This window comes from Notolabrus celidotus, chromosome 13, assembly GCF_009762535.1.
Source record: "Notolabrus celidotus isolate fNotCel1 chromosome 13, fNotCel1.pri, whole genome shotgun sequence".
NCBI classification, from domain to species: domain Eukaryota; kingdom Metazoa; phylum Chordata; class Actinopteri; order Labriformes; family Labridae; genus Notolabrus; species Notolabrus celidotus.
Genome location: NC_048284.1, coordinates 35,503,283 through 35,525,703, shown reverse-complemented (window position 1 = coordinate 35,525,703; position 22,421 = coordinate 35,503,283). Strand labels below are relative to the sequence as shown.

Sequence of the window (22,421 nt, the reverse complement as noted above, 5' to 3'; positions counted from 1 at the left end):
TCTCTCTCTGCTCCATGCAGCCTGTCTCTCTGTTCCATGCAGCCTGTCTCTCTGCTCCATGAGGCTGTCTCTCTGCTCCATGCAGCCTGTCTCTCTCTGTTCCATGCATCCTGTCTCTCTCTGCTCCATGCAGCCTGTCTCTCTGCTCCATGCAGCCTGTCTCTATAATCCATGCAGCCTGTCTCTCTCTGCTCCATGCATCCTGTCTCTCTCTGCTCCATGCATCCTGTCTCTCTCTGCTCCATGCAGCCTGTCTCTCTATGCTCCATGCAGCCTGTCTCTCTCTGTTCCATGCAGCCTGTCTCTCTCTGTTCCATGCAGCCTGTCTCTCTGCTCCATGCAGCCTGTCTCTCTGCTCCATGCAGCCTGTCTCTCTCTGCTACATGCAGCCTGTCTCTCTGCTCCATGCAGGCTGTCTCTCTGCTCCATGCAGCCTGTCTCTCTCTGTTCCATGCAGCCTGTCTCTCTCTGTTCCATGCAGCCTGTCTCTCTGCTCCATGCAGCCTGTCTCTCTCTGTTCCATGCAGCCTGTCTCTCTGCTCCATGCAGCCTGTCTCTCTCTACTCCATGCAGCCTGTCTCTCTGCTCCATGCAGCCTGTCTCTATGCTCCATGCAGCCTGTCTCTCTGCTCCATGCAGCCTGTCTCTCTCTGCTCCATGCAGCCTGTCTCTATGCTCCATGCAGCCTCTCTCTCTGCTCCATGCAGCCTGTCTCTCTGCTCCATGCAGCCTGTCTCTCTGCTCCATGCAGCCTGTCTCTATGCTCCATACAGCCTGTCTCTCTGCTCCATGCAGCCTGTCTCTATGCTCCATGCAGCCTGTCTCTCTCTGTTCCATGCAGCCTGTCTCTCTGCTCCATGCAGCCTGTCTCTCTCTGCTACATGCAGCCTGTCTCTCTCTGCTACATGCAGCCTGTCTCTCTGCTCCATGCAGCCTGTCTCTCTGCTCCATGCAGCCTGTCTCTCTCTGCTCCATGCAGCCTGTCTCTATAATCCATGCAGCCTCTCTCTCTGCTCCATGCATCCTGTCTCTCTCTGCTCCATGCAGCCTGTCTCTATGCTCCATGCAGCCTGTCTCTCTGCTCCATGCAGCCTGTCTCTCTGCTCCATGCAGCCTGTCTCTCTGCTCCATGCAGCCTGTCTCTCTCTGCTACATGCAGCCTGTCTCTCTGCTCCATGCAGCCTCTCTCTCTGCTCCATGCATCCTGTCTCTCTCTGCTCCATGCAGCCTGTCTCTATGCTCCATGCAGCCTCTCTATGCTCCATGCAGCCTGTCTCTATGCTCCATGCAGCCTGTCTCTATGCTCCATGCAGCCTGTCTCTCTCTGTTCCATGCAGCCTGTCTCTCTCTGTTCCATGCAGCCTGTCTCTCTGCTCCATGCAGCCTGTCTCTCTGCTCCGTGCAGCCTGTCTCTCTCTGCTACATGCAGCCTGTCTCTCTGCTCCATGCAGGCTGTCTCTCTGCTCCATGCAGCCTGTCTCTCTCTGTTCCATGCAGCCTGTCTCTCTGCTCCATGCAGCCTGTCTCTCTGCTCCATGCAGCCTGTCTCTATGCTCCATGCAGCCTGTCTCTCTGCTCCATGCAGCCTGTCTCTCTGCTCCATGTAGCCTCTCTCTCTGCTCCATGCAGCCTGTCTCTCTCTGGTCCATGCAGCCTGTCTCTCTGCTCCATGCAGCCTGTCTCTCTCTGCTCCATGCAGCCTGTCTCTCTCTGCTCCATGCAGCCTGTCTCTCTGCTCCATGCAGCCTCTCTCTCTCTGCTCCATGCAGCCTGTCTCTCTGCTCCATGTAGCCTCTCTCTCTGCTCCATGCAGCCTGTCTCTCTGCTCCATGCAGCCTCTCTCTCTCTGCTCCATGCAGCCTGTCTCTCTGCTCCATGCAGCCTGTCTCTCTTTTTGTGGTCATTTTTAGACTCTGTGTTTGGACCAGTTCTGGTACCAAACCAAAGCGTTTGGGTCTGATTGTCTTTCATTATCTCAGCACCCACATGTTTGGTTTGCATCAGCTCAGCTTCATTGAACTAAAAAAGAAACTGAAGGAATGACAACGAAACACGACATCATGTTCAGACCACTACAGTGTAAACACAAAGTAGGTTCCTCTGTGAAGGCCCTGCAGCCTCAGACAGTGGGTTCATTGGAGCAGCTCTCTCAGCTCATCTACCTTAGTGAGTGCTGCTTCATAACACTGCAGCTCTTTGTCTGAGCAGGGATTGATAGCAGGAGATAAAGACTGCTTCTAAGCAGTCACTTCTTCAGAAAGCAAAAGGAAAAATTTTTGTGTCTGTTGGCCTGAGGAGAGACTGTCATGGTGTGATCTGATTATTGTGGAAAAGAATGCGACCAACTCCACGACAGAATCCATCTATCTGATTCCCCTGCAGAGCGGATCTCTAAAACGGGCCCGCTGTGCCAGCATCAGAGGATGAGACAGGGACGCCTGTTCCTTCAAAGGAAATCAGTCGTCTCGCTTCAATCACTGCACTTCTGCTTGTAAACATAACAGAACAATATGAATACAACAGCACACTGACAAAGGCTGCTAACATCACCATGAACTGTGCATCATCTGCCCCTGCTATCTGCTCCGTCTCAAACGGGGCAGGTCTTGACCGTACTCTCTGTTCTATTATTAACAAAGACCCAACATCAAGACAGGATCAGATCCAGTCCCATCTTACAGACAGGACTCAGTCTGATCTCATCTTAATCCACAATGAGCAGAGCACTTTGCAGCATTTAGAAAGTTACAGTGGCAAGGACAAACTTCCTTTAACAGGCAGAAACCTCAGGCAGGACCAGACTCATGTTAGACACACATCTGCTGAGACCGTGTTGGAGAGAGGGATAGAGGGAGATGAAGAGAGAGAGAGAGAGAGATGATAGTGGTGGGGTCTGATTCACAAAGCATGCTGCTCTAATGATATTAAAGTTCTGCAGCTCTGTGCAGTCTGCTCTTGTTTTGCAGCTGGTTGTGGAGATGAGCTGTCAGCATCTCTCTCTGCTGCTCAGAGATGCTCTCTCTGCTGCTCTCCTCCCGATGGAGTTCAGATCTGTCCACACAGGGCTGGATATGGACGGACACTTCTTTGTTCATGAGAGATGAGACACTAATAACAAAGTTTATATCATCTCACTTCCTGGAGCAGCTTACATGCATGTAAAAAATAAAAGAACGGATGTGTGACACGGCACAGTCTTCATGTACACAGGTTGATCCGGACTGAACCCCTGACTGTGACGATAAGAGTGAAGGTAGCTAACAGGCTCTATTTACAGATCTATTGTTTTGGGTCATCATGAGGGAATCTTTGTCCTGATCATGTGATTCTCTGAGCGTCACATCCTTTGTGAACTCTGCAGCACAGCCACCAGCAGCTCTGAGCAGAAAGTGTTACTCACACTGTGCAGGGCTGTTAGCAGCACTGTTTTTGGGATGAGCCTCTTTGACCTCAAACAGGTTTATCTGTCTCCAAAGGAGTGCACAATATCTTCAAAGGACTCTCCACACAGCTGTTCTCTCACGCTGAAGCTCAAACCCTCAGTGCGGGCTTTGAATGCTACACAATGTCTCTTTGGCTCATTAGTACAGGTGAAGTGGTACAAAACCCTTTCATGAATCAGGCCCCCAGGGCGAGCTCTGGATGAATACCTGTCCTACAGATATGTGGGTTTCACCAGCCCGACGTCTGACTCACCAACTGACAGGTGATGACTCAGAGCGAGCACAAGCCTGTGAAGGTCTGACTCTCTACACGGTTCAGCTCCAACCAGGAGCAGAGTCAGAGTGCAGGACACACCCATGCTGCAACCTCCGGTCTAAAAATATGAGTCCAATGCGGAAGTGCTAAAAACTGCAGTTCATCAAGGATCCGCTTGAGGCTGAAATAAACATGTTTACAGCCTGGTTCAAAAGACCAGTGTAGTCTGGATAGATCATTTCTCAATCAGCACAGTAGGGGCGTCCGATATGACGATCTTAAATGGTGAAGGATTAGAAGTTGACGACGATCTGCCAAAGCACGGAGATCATAGAACCGGCTGTAGTGCACATTCTATCCCTTGTTGTGCCTTAAGTCTGTGTGCCCATGCACAGCCGCATCCAAAGGTTTTTTTTTCTGCTGAATCACACCATGTGTTAGTCCGCTTCATGTAAGCACTACAGACACACGGATGAACCAATCAGAGCGAGCTGTAGGCAGTGTGTTGGTTTGTTTATCCCCCCTCCCCTTTTGCCCCAACTACATGAGAGAAAGCATGGCTGCTAATGAAAGTGAAAGTGAGGAGTTGGTCCCTAAAACAAACTCTACCTCGGTAATATGGAACTGGTTTGGGTTTTCCCAAAGTGACAGGACACAAACAACTGTTATTTACAAAGTTTGCAACGAGGAGGTCCGCACCTCGGATGGAAACACAACTAACTTATTTAACCACCTGAAGAGACAGCACCCCAAACAGGATGCAGAGAGTCAAAAGGCGAGGAGCGCGGTGTCGTGCCGCCATCCACACAGGCAAAACAAACAACTCTGACACAGGCGTTTGATAAGGACACTCTGTATGAGAAAACAAGTCAGCGCTGGAAAGATGGAACTGAAGCAGTAACGTTTTATCTTCAAAGGACATGATCCCCCAGCAAGTGTGCTCCTTACTTTAATGTTGTGTTGAAGTTGTTTTTCATTTTGAGTTAAGAAAAGAAAAAGGTTAAAACTGAAAGAACTTGAAGTTATGCATGTTAATATTTTTGTTTGAAGGTAATTGTACTTGGCACAAGTTTTCTAAATTGCTGAACTAAATTAAAAGTGTTTGAACATTATCCTGTCTGAAATGATCGTTTATCCTTTTATCTTTTTAAGGCTGTGATTTTAAATAAGTACAGTGGTTTGTTTTACTGGTTAATGACTTGTTAAATACTCTGAATAATCTCAATGAAAGAATCGTGATAAAATCGTGATTTTGCCAAAAAAAAATTGTGATATGATTTATTTTTCATATCGCACACCTCTACGGCACACACTGTACAGGGGGTGAATTTATTCATAACAAGGTCATTTTAAAGATATTGGGATTACGAGTCTTCCAATGAGAGGCACAGCTGACTTGACTGACAGACAGGAACACTGTAGCTGTTGGCCAGGAGGCTCAAAGCCCGCCTCTTTACCTCACAATCACTCGACAGCAGCAATATGGCTGCTGCTGACGATTGGCCTCAAAACAGCGCTTCAGAAACAGATGGGTGACGTCAAGGATACTACGTCCATATTTTATACAGTACAACACACCTAACACCGGCTCAGACCTTAACATGGACCCAGGGTCAGACTCAGTGTCTCATTGTATCAAGAACACGTCTCTCTTCATACTCTTTGGTCCCGCTCAGCCCTACAAAATTTGTGGTGTCATGTTTTTGACATTCTTTCAAGAGCACTTCGAGTGTCCCTAGAACCAACTCCATTAGTTGCACTTTTTGTGGCACCTCCTCATGCGATGGTCCTCCCAAAAACCCCAAATGTTTTTATAGCCTTCTTCACTTTATTGGTCAGACGTCTGACCCTGGATAAGCGGAAGTCAGTCAGGAGTCATCTGCCAAAAAGAAAGGCAGAAAAAAACTCATTAGATGTTCTATTTTCAAGGTTTTATTTCAAGTTAAGCTACTATTTCTGTTGATATTTGTACTATAATGGGTAAAATGTACTATTTTTTAGATCAATTACAAAAACAAACATTCTGGAAGACATCTCACGGCCCCCCCCCATTTGTGTCCCGCGACCCCCCAGGGGGGTCCTGACCCACACTTTGGGAACCCCTGATCTATGATACCAGATGTTTCCTCAGAGATCAGCTCTGTGAACACTTTTCATGCAGATCAACATTAAAGGCGTCCGTCTGTTCAGGTAGATCTTCATCAGACTGAGTCAGAGTTCAGAGGTCTTCCTGCAGACTGAACCTGAGTCAAAGTGTGTAACAGTAAGGATAACACACACTAACAGAGCTCCAGCAGTGTGGAATCTCTGCTGCTGTCATGTCTGTCAGCTGGTTTTCATTCAACACAGTGTGCTCAGGAGGTGTCTGTGTGAGAGGTTGATCCTGCAGACTCTAAACCTGTCAGTCTGCTTTCAGGACCGCAGCACAGACAATCCTAAACTAACAATGTGACCACAGAGTAACGTTCCTCCTCTGTTCCTGAGCTGCTGCTGCTCTCTGTGAGATGCTGTTCATGGTGAAGTGATGAAGAAGCAGCATGCAGGTTCATCTGGAGGGGATGAATGATTCATGAACAATGAACACATGAACATGAGCTGTGAGGAGGCTTTACTGCACATGCAACAACAACAACAACAACAACAACAACAAACAAAGAAGCAGCGTGGAGGCCGAGCGCTGCTGGCACCTGTCCACCCCGTCTGCTTCATGATGATACTCTGGTTCACAATGAGATCAATCACTTCTCTCTCAGTCCTTCATCAAGTCCGGCACACACCTCGGTCAAGAGGCGGCTGAAGGTCTCTGAGCTGCTGTGACTCAGCAGATCTAATAAATCCTCCTCCGTACCTTCACTCAACATCTGATCAGTCACATCAATCCAAACTTGTTTTTGGAGTCTGTCAGAGCGCTGCATGAGCGCTCACTGAAGGCAAAGTACTCCACACAGCTTGTCCTCATCGTAACTAGCTGATCCAGACTGAGGATCTGACCCTCTGATGAGCTGCAGGTCTCAGCAGCTCAAGCAGACACCCTGATACCAAACAACACAGAGTTCATGTGACTCTGGAGGAAGTCTGTGAGTGTCTCATCTGTGCTCCCTAGGTTCTGTGTTGATTTGTTAGTGTTGAACAGGTGAGAGGTAGAGGAGGGCCGCTCTGTGCTTCACCTGTGTTTCTGCAGAGGAAGGATTGAAAGGCTCTTTAAATGTTTCAACAGAGAGCGGGGTCGGCTAATGATCACAGTCAGTCTTCACTTCCTGCCGTCCGTCTGTGACGTCAGTGATTCAGCAGAGTGGAGCTCTGTGTGTGTCAGTGTTTCCCACACCATGGCCAGGTACGGGGCGCGGTGCGGCTCAGCTGGTAGAACAGGCACCCTACATACAGAGGCTGCAGTCCTGCTGTGTGTATTCTCTCTCACTGTGTGTGCAGGGTGCAGAGTGAGCGGAGGTCATCTTCCTCGTGGATGGAGATCACACTCAGACTCAGCTTGTTCCTCTTCACCGTACAGTAAACACTCAGTTTGCAGAACTGCTCCTTTAAATGAAAGAGCCTGAGAGTGAAGGTCTTTGTTACTCTGAGTTTAGAGAGGAAGTGAACTTGTCTCCATCAGGACCCCACATCAGGCTCAGAGGCAGTCTGACATGGAGCAGACTGTCACAGTGGTCCCATCAAACCTTTGTTTTGTTTTTACTCATGCTCAGCTGGTCGAGCTGAAGCCGGCCTGCTCGTCGGCTTAACCGCTGGATGTTCTTGCAGAACTCTGGAGATTTAGGACGCACGGAGGCAGAGGAGGCATAGAGCTACGAGGAGGAGAGCTGGTATAAGGAGACGGAGGTTTATGGAGAGGAGATAGAAGCCGTGTCTCTCCTCTCTCATCATGGGCAACGTGAGATCTCTGGATAATAAGATGGACCAGCTAACAGGACTATCCAGGAGTTGGACGGAGTTTCAGGAATGCAGCATGGTGTGCTTCACAGAAACGTGGCTGCATCAGGATATACCCGACCACAACGTCTCCATTGGCGGCTTCCAGACTGTCTGGGCAGACCGGGATAGCAGCGAGAGCGCTGTGGGCCTCCGACCATATTATCTACACAGGGAGATCTCACATGTCATACTGGTAGCTGTTTACATCCCCCCTCTGCCAACCTGACAACGGCATCCAACGTTCTCAACGCTGCCATAGATAGACTCCAGACAGACCACCAGAGTGCCCTCTTCCTGATCTCTAGACAGACCACAAGAAGGCCCTCTTCCTGATCTCCAGACAGACCATCAGAGTGCCCTCTTCCTGATCTCCGGAAAAGACCACCAGAGTGCCCTCTTCCTGATCTCCAGACAGACCACTAGAGTGCCCTCTTCCTGATCTCAAGACAGACCACTAGAGTGCCCTCTTCCTGATCTCCAGACAGACCACCAGAGTGCCCTCTTCCTGATCTCCAGACAGACCACCAGAGTGCCCTCTTCCTGATCTCCAGACAGACCACCAGAGTGCCCTCTTCCTGATCTCCAGAAAAGACCACCAGAGTGTCCTCTTCCTGATCTCCAGACAGACCACCAGAGTGCCCTCTTCCCGATCTCCAGACAGACCACCAGAGTGCCCTCTTCCTGATCTCCGGGGACTTCAACCATGTATTTATTTTATACATGGATCCCCCACGATTAATAAAGTATTTCTGATTCTGATTCTAACCCAGCTAACTCCCCTGTTAATGGTTGAAGTCGTATCAATGCTTTTTTGAACCTATTCAACCAGCAGAAGGCTGTTAGCCAGCTGGTAAGCTAACAGCAGCTCAGCTTGCAGCCCCTCCTGTCTGAAGCTGAGCTGCTGTGTCCCGTTGCTAGCAGCCTCAGGGAGGAACCCTCTTTGTTACGGAGGATGAGGCGTCCCTGTAATAAACCTCAATGAACTCTGAAGGCTGACTCAGTGACTCAGTGTGTGACGGTCTGTTGGTCTGGGATGGCTCTGAGTCTAAAGTGCAGAATCCTCCTCACTAATGATTGAAATGAAGCTCTGAGAGGCCGCTGTGAGCTGACAGGTGATTCATGAGTGACAGAGAGCTCTTCTTCTGCTCCCTCACAGAGACGGACCTCTGCACGTGGGAGTAAAGGTGAAGCGTTAATGTGCAGCTCGGGGTTAGATGGTTCTTAGAGGTATGGTAGAGAGAGTTTACTCAGTATTAGAAGGAGTGTTTGCACAGTGTCACTGACAGTGTTTGCACCACATGGCTCACAGTCTCCCTGCAGGTGACCACGTTACACTGGAAACCAGAGACGCCTTACATAACCGCCTGTCAGGGGGGCCACATTCCGCCTGGATCTGCAGAGTGGCCCTCTGACTCGCCCTGCAGGCTGCACCACCCCCGCCTCAGATAACACACACACACACACACACACACACACACACACACACACACACACACACACACACACACACACACACACACACTGCAGGGTCAGCTGAAACCCATGAAACAGTCTCACATACTCTTCATCACCTTTGATTCTTCTCTTACTCTCCTGGCTCTGCGACACATTCTCCTCCTCCTTAAGTTTAATGAATTTAATGTCTATATTTTCTATATTTTATACAGTCTATGGTTAACACACACACATACACTCTCATGCAAAAGCAGCATCCAAATTGAGGAATGCAGACACATGAGGTCACAGTAAGGGGGGCAGGGAGGGACATTTGGGGGTTGGTTGCCTTGCTGAAGAGCCCCTACGCAGTGCTCAGGAAGTAAACCTGCACCTCTCCAGCTGGCAGTCCATCCACAAGCCTCTGGTTCCCAAGTCCATACAGACTGAGCTACTGAACCCTCTAAACCTGGGGTTCCCAAACATTTCAGCCCACGACCCCCAAAATACAGGTGCCGAAGACTCTCGACCCCCACTGTCCCTCAAAGTGATTTAATGTGTCTTCATTTAGCTGGTCTGCAGAAAATGACCCTACCTATATGAGCATGTGTCTGTGTTTCCTGTGTTTGTTCACTAACCCTAACTAACTCTAACTTAGGAGTCATCTGAAGAAAAGAAAGGCAGAAAACTCATTACATTTTATATTTTCAAGGTTTTATTTCAAGGTTAGCGTCTGTTTTTGTCCATATGTTTGACTATAATGGGTAAAATGTACTATTTTTAGATAACTTAAAAAACAAACATTCTGGACGACTTCTCAGGACCCCCCATCTGTGTTTCGCAACCCCCCCAGGGGGTCCCGACCATAGACTGTATATAAAATGGACAGCGTTGCTCCGCCTTTTCCCTTTGTACCGTTTTGAAGCCAAAAAACCCTGTTCCAATGCGCAGCCATTCTGCAGCCAGATTCTGCAGAGTAGAGAATTTCTGTGTTGCCAAGGTAACGAGCTCCGCCTTACAGCGTACCGTCCCGAGGTCCTACTGAGTTTCTCTCTACAGCAGCTGTCCATCAAAGCAAACCCGGATGTAAAACCCTGTTTTTAAACTCTAATAACTAACGAAAAAGAAACTGTTCAGAAAAAAGAGGCGTTGAACACAAAACAGTCAAATACTAACTACATATCACCACAGCATACGGATGTGAGACACATTCGTACCATGTGTATTTATTTTTTTAAGTGTGACTGCAGCCCCATTCAAATAAATGGGGGAGACAGAGTTTTTGACCTATACTGCAGCCAGCCACTAGGGGGAGCAGTTTTTGTGGAAGTTTCACCCCCAGCCGAGCGAGCTGCACCCCTGGTCCCGACCCACACTTTGGGAACCCCTGCTCTAAACAACGACCGGACTAACATCTGCAACATTTAAACAACACAAGTGGACTTGTTCTTCTATAGACCACTCAAAGCTCTTTTACACTACTCGTCACATTCACCCATTCACACCACATAAAAGTAGTATGGGAGGTAGAACCTTCAGTTATCAGGCCCCTCTCCTTTGGACTCATCTACCAGTCAGGGTCCAGGAGGCAGACACCCTCTCTACTTTTAAAAGTAGGCTTCAAACTTTCCTTTTTGATAAAGCTTATAGTTAGAGCTGGATCAAGCTTGGACCAGGACTTAGTTATGCTGCTATAGGCTTAGACTGACACACTGGGATCCTAGTTTATTCTGATTGGTCAAAACCCATAAAAAGGTGATTAAGTCTCAACAGGAAAAGTGAGGCCAGAGACGACCTGATCACACCTCAAATCAGATCACTCCAAAGAAAGTAGTTCGTCTCATTCCCCCTCTGCCTGTTGACACTGTGGTAAAAACGTTAGTGTGGTCTCAGGCTGGTCATGGTCGTGGGGAATAATGACAGTTAGCGGGCACAGATGTGGTCACAGCCTGAGGAGCTACTTGACCCCAACAATCTCTCAGAGGGAAAAGTGGAGCAACATCCTGTCCTGTGATCCAGAGCTGGAGAGAGCATCTCTAAGCTGCTGATCTCTACAAGGTCACTGAAACCAGAAGAGGGAGAGATACATACACTACACATCATCTTTAACTCAGTCCACTGTATGACACACCTGCTCCCACAGCAGGACAGAATACATGTACCTAGAGAAAGAGGAGATAAGAATGATGGAACAAAGAAATAATAGAGTAAACTAAAGAGTGAATACAGCAGACAGAGTACACGTTACTCAGAGGGAAGCTGCCTCGCCCACACACACACACACACACACACACACACACACACAATGGTTAGACAACATTATGTCGTGCCTAAAGCTTGGGAAAAACACTAACACTAACTCCAACATTCAGACGGGAAATTCCAGGACCTCAGGCTCTTTCTACAAACAAGTGTTTGAACGGGAGAGCAGCCCGAGTGCATCGCTCTGTGACCTCAACTCAGGTCAGTGTTTAGAGGACAAAGGTCAATGTTTAGGGGACACGGGTCAGCATTTAGGGGACACAGGTCAATGATTAGGGGACACAGGTCAGCGTTTAGGGGACACAGGTTAGGGATTAGGGGACACAGGTCAGTGTTTAAGGGACACAGGTCAGTGTTTAGGGGACGCATGTCAGTGTTTAGGGTACACAGGTCAGGGATTAGGGGATACAGGTCAGTATTTACGGGACACAGTTCAATGTTTAGGGGACAATGGTCAGTGTTTAGGGGACACAGGTAAGGTACTTGGGGATACAGGTCAGAGTTTAGGGGACACAGGTCAGTGTTTAGGAGACACTGGTCAATGTTTAGGGGACACGGTTCAGTGTTTAGGGGACACAGATCAATTTTTAGGGGGCACAGGTCAGTATTTAGGAGACAGGTCAATGTTTAGGGGGCACAGGTCAGTATTTAGGAGACACTGGTCAATGTTTAGGGGACACAGGTCAGTATTTAGGAGACACAGATCAATGTTTAGGGGGCACAGGTCAGTATTTCAGGTCAGTATTTAGGGTACACAGGTCAGTGTTTAGGGGACGCATGTCAGTGTTTAGGGGACACAGGTCAGTGTTTAGGGGACGCATGTCAGTGTTTAGGGGACACAGGTCAGGGATTAGGGGACACAGGTCAGTAATTAGGGGAAACAGGTCAGTGTTTAGGAGACACAGTTCAATGTTTAGGGGACCCAGGTCAGTGTTTAGGGGACACAGTCTTTAGGGTACACAGGGACACAGGCCTCAGAGACACACTGTGGGGTAATTAAAGCTGTGACTTACAGCGATCTCTCTGCAGGCAGACATTGATATTCCGGTGCCTTCTATTTGTTTCAGTGCGTACTCCTTCTCGTCTTTCCTGTTGAGAGAAGAAGAGAGACCAGCATTACCAGACTGCACAGTTAGTCTTCACCAGCTCCCCTTACAGCAGAGACCTAATGGACTCTGACCACGGATCTGGCTCTGTGGGCTGCGATTATCACCGCCGGAGGAGGGGTTCTGGCAGGATGAACGAGCCGTGAGATAGAGTCTGACTGCCAACGAGGAATCCCTGCCATTAGAGGAATCATCTGGCACCCAGGAACCACGGAGCACTCCTCCTGCAGACAGATGCTCCACCCTGGCTGCACCCTGCCTTTGTTTTCACTGTCTGGCGTTTGCAGAAAGTCATTTGCCTTTGTGTAATACAGTTGTGGATGAAATCCGGTTAATCAGAGAAATGTGAGCCTGCAGGGCAGAACACACTCAGCAGCCAAGTATTGATTCTGAAGATAAGCAGTGTTCTGCAGCATGAACCTGAGAGAGCACAGAGAGGAGACAACACACTGTGTGGAACCGTCCTGAGAGACGTGATTAAGACACAATCTGTGGACAGCCTCCAATAACAGCTTCATTCATGCAGCAGCCCAAACAGGTCCTCACAGTGTCCGGATCAAACCTCTGCAGCCTGATCTGCATTGGAGATGGTCATGGATTAACTGGGCTCTCGAGCACTCGGCTCTGAGACTAATTGAGGTGCACAGATGATCAAAACAGCTCATCACATCAATCCAGTCAAACTCACATCATCAACATGTTTATCCCCTCTCTGCTGCAGAGTATCAGACTCTGTCCACAGAAACCCTGAACACACGGCATAACAGATGAGCCCTAAACCTCAGGTAGACCAGGAGCTCCCGGGCACTGCTGGGGGGCATGTTTCTGTGTGGGTGGAGTGTGGAGCTGAGGCCTTGTTCAGACATGTTCAACACAGAACAGGAAACTATCCATGTGTTGTTCATTTCAAGGAAACACCAATACACAGTCATCAAGTGACAGAGTGAAACCATCATACGAATGACTCAGTCTTGCTGGGCTGCCAACCGTCATTTCAGTCTTGGCAGAGAAGCAGGAAGTTTGACAACAACCAGCCTCTAACAGCAGCCAGACAGGACTCAAGTTTCAATGCAGCAGATCCATTTCCTGCAACAATCGACATATACAACTGCATAACAATTAAAACAATCCCACAAGAACACAAAATGTGACCCAGTGGTGCCAGGTACAATGAAAACAGCAGTGGTCCTGGGACAGAGCCCTGAGGAACCCCATGCCTTACATCACAAGACTCTGAGACCACGTTATTAAATAAAACCTGCTGAGATCTTTCTGACAGGTAAGATCTCAACCACTGAAGCACTTGACCTGAGATGCCAAAGTATTTCTCCAGTCTGTCTAACAGTATACAGTGGTCCACTGTATCAAAGGCTGCACTAACATCCAGTAACAATAACACTGGTGTTGAGTCAATACCTTGGTCAGTGCTGTTTCTGTGGAGTGATTCACTCGGGATGCAGACTGTAATGGCTCAAAGAGATTATGTGCAGATAGGTACTCCAAGAGCTGGTTTGACACCACCTTCTCAAAAACCTTGGACAGAAAAGACAGGTTTAAGACAGGTCTGTAATTAGTGAGAGAGACTGCATCAAGGCCAGGTTTTTTCAGTAGGGGTTTAACCACAGGAGTTTTAAAACAAGATGGAAAAACTCCAGAAAGGAGTGACTAATTCAGGATTGTGACAACATATATCCCTAATGTAGACCATAGATCTTTAACAACCCAGGATGGTACAGGATCCAAAGAACAGGTGGTACATACATCTTGCTGCGATAACAACCTTGGACAGATCATCAAAAGAGATGGGCTCAGACTCAGATAGACCTAGTCCTGTGTAATCGGGCATGGCAAAAACACACTGAGACACCGGTGGAGTACTAAGGTATCCTGTTTCTGATGTCTTCAACCCTATCATTAAAATACACCAAGAAATCCTGGGCTGACAGTTCAGTGCTATGACTGACTGATGACATTGTGTGAGCTTAGATACAGTATCAAATAACAGTCTAGGGTTATGCTTATTGCTCATGATTAGATCCGAGTAGTAAGCCGCCTTTGCGGCCGACATTCTAGACTGATCGGTAGTCAGACTATCCTGCCACGCTTGATAGTACACTTCAAGTCCGAAGTGACGCCACTGACGCTCCATTTTCCAAGAGTCCTTTCTCAATGTCAGTAAATCTTCGTTTAGCCAGGGCAAAGGACTCTTTGGAGGGCACTTCAAGTATTAACGGGGGCTACTGAATCCAGTAGGCCTCGAAACACGCTGTTAAAGTTTTCAGTGAGGCAGTTCACTGAAGATGACTGGATAAATCCCGGGTAGATTGTGTAAATCAGGCCAGTGACGTATGGAGAAAAACAAAGTAAATGCACTACACCACCAGACCAGTAGAGGGCAGTAAAACAAAGAGGAATGACATTCATCACAGATGACACCATAGAAGCAGACGGACAGGCAGGTATGATTATGAGCAACACAACAGTTAGCCTGTTAGCATGAAGAGACTCAGCTGGTCTGTTTTAGATGGTGCTATATTTCATCACAGATGGATTCACTGAATCAACACGTGAGAGGAGATAAGCGCGAGTAGCAAAGACGTTTCAACACGGCTTTAAAATCCTTTTGAACTCAAAAAGCCGTGGCAGAGATCGGCCGGTGTTTTGGTTTAAACAGCGACCCTGTTAACTGGAGACTTTCAGCCGGATGCATCCCTCATAAACGTCTTTAGACGATCATTAAATATCTGATGAGGATATTTAGAAATCTTAATAAAAACTAAACTAGTTTGCATTCCCAGGAACTCCCTCTGTGTTTCAACAGCTGTGTAAACTCCACAAACACTGACACGTTCAGCTGAAGGTCTCCAGTTTACAGGGTCACTTTTAAAACCATAACACCGGGAGAGACGCATTCACGGTGGTCTGAGAGAAGACTACTGTTACAAGCTGCTAAATCAAGAGAATCACAGCTTCTTCTTTTGAAAAGTACACACACATACAAAAAAGATAGAATAAATCAAAACTAATGAAAGAAAGAGAAATCAAGTGAATCACAGATGTGTGTGATGTTATTGTGGACGGAGGGAGGAATAAAAACACTGTGGTTAATCTACCAATCAGACACGTTCAGCATTGCAGGCCCCGCCCTCTGAAAGTCCCGGGACCTTTGAAAAGTACCACCCCCCTAGCAGGGGCTTTTTAGGGGGGAGATTATCTACCCCTGAACTAAATTTAGACCCTGGGTTCACAGGTTGAAACGCACGTAGTTTAGGGGTAAAGTTCCTCCGGTCGAAAAACACTGTTGGATCTTAATAAGTTTCTAAGTTGAGTTTTAAAATGCAAAAAGAAGAAATGGGAGTGAGACAAAAAAAATGTGAGTAAGCAATTTATTGAAAACAAGAATTAAAGTGAAATAGGCCGTTCATCAGCAGATCACAAATTTAAGACCACAGGTTATCTACCTCTGAACTAAATTAAGACCCTGGGTCCACAGGTCGAAAAACACCTTCAGTGAGTAAGGTCTGAATGGAGGGAAGGATTCCCTGAAACAGTGACACATAGGTTACTGTAACACACCAAAACAAGAGCACTCACACATCTGATCCTACTACACTTCACCTCTGAGAGCACTCTGGTTCTCAGGCTGAAGCTTGGTCCCTGTACTGATGTGGACAGGCTGCTGGACGGAGATAATGTAATCACTGTCCTGTGGCAGCCTGAACCACAGGCTCTCAGTCCTTTAAACTCATCAGTGTGGCAGATACCTGACCCAGTGATAACGTCATTACTACAAACACTGCATGTCACACTCATACGCTCACACACTACCACACTCACACACTCACCATCAGTATTAACTAACACACCGCTGGCACAGCACCGGGGGCAGTTTGGGGTTCAGCGTCTTGCTCATGTGGAACGGTGTGAGCTGGGATTGGACCACCAACCTTCAGATTGAGAGACCAGCCACTGTACCACTGAGCCACGGCTAGAGTGTGGGTTAGATGCTTCATCACCAGCCTCCTTTTTCACAGTTTGAACCAAATACACTGAAACCATGAGAGGACGAGAATACACAGCTCTTCATGCACAGGTGTGTTAGCGAGGGGGATAATAACTCAGATTATAATCCAGGCTGAAAGGTCAGAGGGATTAGAGAACCCATAGATTTTATAATAACTGGATATAGTATCCATGACATCACCCGATCGTGGTGGGTGCCATATTGGAAATGCTGAACTCAACGTAACGTCCGTGGAGCTAGTGTGAGGTAAAGAGGCGGGCTTTAGCCTCCAGGCTACCAGCTACAGTGTTCCTACCTGTCAATCAAGTCAGCTGTTCTAATTATGGAAAACTCATAATCTTAATATGTTCTGAACTGCTGCGTTATGTAAAACGTCACCCCCTCTTCAGCGTGTGCCGATAGAGAAATGAGCTATTCAGATCCAAACCAGCTCTTTGAATGGGTGTGTATGTGGTTTCCTGTGTTTCTGCAGTCAGCCTCTAGTGGACACTCAATGAACTGCAGTTTATAACACTTCTGCATTGGCTTCAATTCTCGCGGCCAGAGGATTCCGCTTGGGGAGACCAGGGTCGACTGATATTTAGACCAAGTTTTTATTAGCCAAGCTAGAGGGCGCTATTTCCTCATGCTGGAGTCAAATAGTGGCATTCTGACATCACTTTTGACGAGTGAAACACAGAATGTTGAGTGGAGAGGAGAATTATTCTCTGCATGTGTATCCCTGTTTTATTTGTCAACACAGGTTTGTGTGTAAATACTTTTAAAGCTAACACCTGACTAAAAGAAGAGTTAAAAATATGATATCTTGTGTGTTACTATTAACATATAAAGACTTATCTTGACAGGTTGGTACTTTTAGCACTTTTTAGGAGAATGAATGGTTTTAAACCGGCACAGGCTCGAAGAAGCCACTGATTGTTTAGTGAGAGACATTCAGATGAATACACCATAGTCTGTATAAACAATGGACGTTGACGTCACCCATCTGTTTCTGAAGCCGATCGTCAGAGGGTGCCATATTGGAAATGCTGAACTCAACCTAACTTCTGTGGAGCTAGTGTGAGGTAAAGAGGCGGGCCTTTAGCCTCCTCGCTAACAGCTACAGTGTTCCCGCCTGTCAGTCAAGTCAGCCATGCCCTTATTTGGGCAAAACCAAGCGGCAACCTCCGGTCTAAAAATATGAGTCCAATGAGTAAGTGTTAAAAACTGCAGTTCATCGAGGATCCGCTTGAGGCTGGCTCCGGAAGTACCGGAAACCACATACACATCAATTCAAAGAAGACGATCTTTACAGCAGAAATAAACATGTTTACAGTCTGGTACAAAAGACCAGTGGAGTCTGGATAGATCATTTCTCGATCAGCTCACACTGTATGGGGGCTGAATTCTTCTAACGCAGTAATTTCAAAAATATTGAGATAATGAGTCTTCCAATGAGAGGCACAGCTGACTTGATTGACAGACAGGAACACTGCAGCTGTTGGCTAGGAGGCTCAAAGCCCGCCTCTTTACATCAAAATCACTCGACAGCAGCAATATGGCTGCCGTGACGATTGGCCTCAAAACAGCGCTTCAGGAACAGATGGGTGACATCACGGATACTACGTCCATATTTATACAGTCTATGGACAAAACTCATAAGTTTATGTCTTCGAAAGTAACAAGTTATAATAAACTCCCCCCCACAGTGTGTGCTGATAGAGAGATGAGCTACTCAGACCTAAACGTTTTTTTGAACCAGGCTGTAAACTAGGGATGGGTACGATTACTCGAGTACTCGCCATGGAGCCCATTATTCGAGTAGCATTTTGTTCCTCGCTCACCTGGCAACATAACTTGAACTCATACAGCGTTACATGTGTGACCATGTGCTTTTTGTTTTCGCCTAACTGAATATTCTAGGTAGGAAAATAACTAACGGGGTATAAACGTTTGACTTCTCCGGCCATGGTTTCAGTTTTAGAACACACTGAGTCAGATTTCAGCAAAAACAACTGTTTTACAGCAGCTACGGCAACTCTCTATAAACACGTTATTCAACTGAAAGCTAAAGCACGACAAACACAGAACCGTCTGTGACACCTGAGACATGTCAGCTAAAAAAAGTGATGTCTGGAAGTACTTTGAAAAAACGATGAAGTTAGTGTGCAGTGTAAGATATGTGGTGTTAAACTTACATACCATAGAAACACTAGTTTGATGATTAACCACATACACTTAAAGCACAAGGAGAAAACAGTGGAGGCAGATAACAGTCTCCCATCACGTCTTTTGCTCGCCCTGTTAGCACACGTCGTTGTGATGAAACCAGAGCGGAGAAGATTAGCCTGCTAATAACCAACATAGTAACTGGAGATATGCTCCCATTAAGTTCTGTGGAAGGAGAAGGCTTCAAAGAGCTGATCGCGTTAGTCCAGCCGGAGTCCAAGCTACCATCACAGAGAACAACGACTATGAGAGTGGAAGAGATGTCTGAAGAAAAGGCAGCAGAACTTACTACAACTCTGGTCCGGTAGCTCTGTGTCCGACAGACTCTTATTTATTTACTTTTGTTTATGGTTAAAAAAATAAATAATTGGGAAATTCAAGTAATCGATTACAAGGATTACGGTAAATTCCCATCCCTACTGTAAACATGTTTATTTCTGCTGTAAAGATCGTCTCTTTGAATGGGTGTGTATGTGTTTCTGGTGTTTCTGCTGCCAGCCTCAAGTGAACGCTCGATGAACTGTAGTTTTTAACACTTCTACATGAGCTTCATATTTTAAGACTGGAGGTTGCCGCTTGGTTTAAACACAAAAGAAAGAGTTGATTTTTATATATTTACAGAGTGTTTGATCCTGCATACAGTCCTCTCTCCTGTGATGAGTTCTGATCCTGGGTTTCTGCCCCTGCAGAGATAAAACAGTGACGATACCGTCGTGATCTTTTAACGGAGGTAAAGCTCTTCCCTTACTTTGTCATTGGCACGTTGAGTTCAGGTGCACGGTTACACTGTTCCTATACAGAAGGTCGAGTTCTCATCATAAAGGAGAACTCATTCAAAGTCAGGGTCACATAACACAAATACAAAACACACGACAGGTAGGATTACTAAGCTTATGAGATCATACTCGCTCAGAATAACTTGGAGTGTATGCACGATACTCACAAGATCTGATATGCTGACGCTTCAAATTTATATTGTCTGATACTGACAGAGATATAAACACACCTTTCTCATTGGAAGTCTCTCCTGTGCTAGAGTGTGCCCGTTACTCTTCTTGTGACAGTCTGTTTCACGACCTCTGACTCTGATTTGACCATAAAACTTTTCTTCTGGTTCTTCAGACGCACTTTTAAACTGTTAAAGAGGTGTGTTGAGCTCCTCCTCACATCACCTGCTCTTCACAAACATTACAAACAGCTGTTTGACGGTCTGTTTCTGTCACTGTAAATGCTCCCATACAGCGTCTCTAAGTGTGATAAAACTCACCTTATCACACACAAGTCACATTGTTAGTGCCTGCTGATGCCAGTCCTGATGTTATGCTGATGATATCCTGCAGCACTGGTGGAGTGTGTTTGTTGGAAAATAATGCGTCGTTAGAATAATCAAAGGTGCATCGTTATAACCCAATACCACTGACCTCAATGATGAACTAAAAATACATGCAACATCCAACCCAGATCCTCACACCACACCCTGTACTGCACTTCACTGCAGAGCAGAGGGACTGTCAGGTGAGTCTGCAGACTGGACACCAGCTCCATCTGATCCCACTGATCATGCTGTCACTGTGGAACAGACACACTGTCACAGAGTGGACACCAGCTCCGTCTGATCACACTGATCATGTTCTCACTGTGGAACAGACACACTGTCACAGAGTGGACACCAGCTCCATCTGATCTCACTGATCATGCTGTCACTGTGGAACAGACACACTGTCACAGAGTGTACACCAGCTCCATCTGATCCCACTGATCATGCTGTCACTGTGGAACAGACACACTGTCACAGAGTGGACACCAGCTCCATCTGATCCCACTGATCATGCTGTCACTGTTGAACAGACACACTGTCACAGAGTGGACACCAGCTCCATCTGATCCCACTGATCATGTTCTCACTGTGGAATAGACACGCTGTCACAGAGTGGACACCAGCTCCATCTGATCCCACTGATCATGTTCTCACTGTGGAATAGACACGCTGTCACAGAGTTGACACCAGCGCCTTCTGATCCCACTGATCATGTTCTCACTGTGGAATAGACACACTGTAACAGAGTGGACAACATCTCCATCTGATCCCACTGATCATGCTGTCACTGTGGAACAGACACGCTGTTACAGAGTGGACACCAGCTCCATCTGATCCCACTGATCATGCTCTCACTGTGGAACAGACACGCTGTCACAGAGTGGACAGAAGACCAGCTGCATACAGAGGAGCAGCAGAAAGTTTAGCAGAGCTCAGTGTGAGAGCTGGAGGACACTCTGTCCATGTGCAGGCTCAGACCGAGTCCACATGAGCCTCTATCTGAGCCCCTGTGTGACAGTCAGACCTGTCACATGTCAAACATTAGCTGCTGCTTCTCTCTGTTGTGCAGGGGGTGGGGTGGGGTGGGGGTGAGGCGGAGGGGGAGGAGGAAAGGGAGGGTGAGTGAGTGAGTGCGTTACATGAAAACAAAAACAGAGACCCGGGTTATGGCTTCAGGAGGTTCAGGTCTAGCGTTCAGGAGTCACACACAGCAGCAGCCTGCAGTCAGTCTCATGTCAGCACAAACACACGGATCTCGGTTTCCTTACCCGTCTTTGCGCCTAGCTTTATAAACGTGCCCGTAGGTGCCTCGACCCACTTTGCAACCTTCATATTCGAACAGATCTTCTACTCTCTCTCTCTCGGCCGCCAGCTTTGTTTTGAAGTCGTAATCCATTCCAACCCATAAATACGTCTTAATTTACAATAAAATAAAATATTAATTATTACATGCATTAATTAAATCATCTGCTCCTTTTATTCCCCCACCATTTCCTTGTTTGGGATTTTGGTCTGCTCCGCTTAATGTTCACTGGCTCGTTGACGTTTCTAATTGGCGCGCAGGGGCCGCTGGGTAGTGTAGTTCCGTGGTGCAGGCGCTGCTGTTCTTCAGCTCACAGGAGCTGATGTAGAGAACTACAACCCGCGTTTCTTTCTACGGTTTGCTGCACTTTGCGTACTCATGAACGCTCTTCATACATGCAGCCATCGGTGCTTTAGGTTTCATGGCATACAAGCATGCATTATTCAAAATATAGACTATAAATAGACTGCTGATGGAAAAATACTTCTTTAAAAATACGTCTTAGAAAATGTTAGTGAGCCCAAGACATTTAAAGGCGCACATTTCACTGCATATACTCCTGTAAATACTAAGGTTTTACGCTAATTACTTAAAACTAATATATTATATTTATTTGAGATTATTCTGGTCTTTTCTTCTAGGATAAAGTCTAACATTGGCTGACATTAACTCATAAGATAAGATATAAGAGAATCCTTTATTCGTCCCACAACTGGGAAATGTGTTACAGCAGCAAAGTATATAGTGCAAAACAGTATAAAGCAAACAAGACCATATAAAAAAGGAATTATTAAAAAGTTATTAGCAATTAAATAAAGAAGTAAAAATAAGCATATCTTATGACGTACATACACAACTAAATTAGTACATTTACAAATATTTACAAAACTAGTGACGACATATGGTAAATAATTACACAACTACTACAACAATTATTTCTATTATGAATATCATTATTATCATCATTATTATTATTCAGTATATTTGGTTGTTGGTTGGTACTTATAGGGAAATTATCTTGTCAGTGGATGCTCTCATTTTTCATTTTCACTGAAATCCTTCAAACGGGATCATTCTATTCTCAACATATGTTCTTGTTCTCGTATGTACGTCGCTTTGGATAAAAGCGTCTGCTAAATG

The 22,421-nt window shown here is 46.5% G+C and overlaps 1 protein-coding gene across 3 annotated transcripts in view; it reads right to left on the bottom strand.

Annotated features, from left to right (window-relative positions):
• cdk19 (cyclin-dependent kinase 19) overlaps positions 1–21,490 on the bottom strand; it is an 86,698-nt gene extending 65,208 nt beyond the window's left edge. Inside the window, exons 1-2 of one of the 3 annotated variants that reach the window (XM_034698841.1) lie at positions 21,247–21,490; positions 12,336–12,411 (exon numbers count right to left, since the gene is read on the bottom strand). In XM_034698841.1, coding sequence (XP_034554732.1) covers positions 12,336–12,411; positions 21,247–21,374 — 204 coding nt within the window. In that variant the 5' untranslated portion in view covers positions 21,375–21,490. The remainder of the gene's footprint in view (positions 1–12,335; positions 12,412–21,246) is intronic. The other 2 variants (XM_034698840.1, XM_034698842.1) reach the window with 2 other exon arrangements.
• Positions 21,491–22,421: the final 931 nt, after the last annotated feature.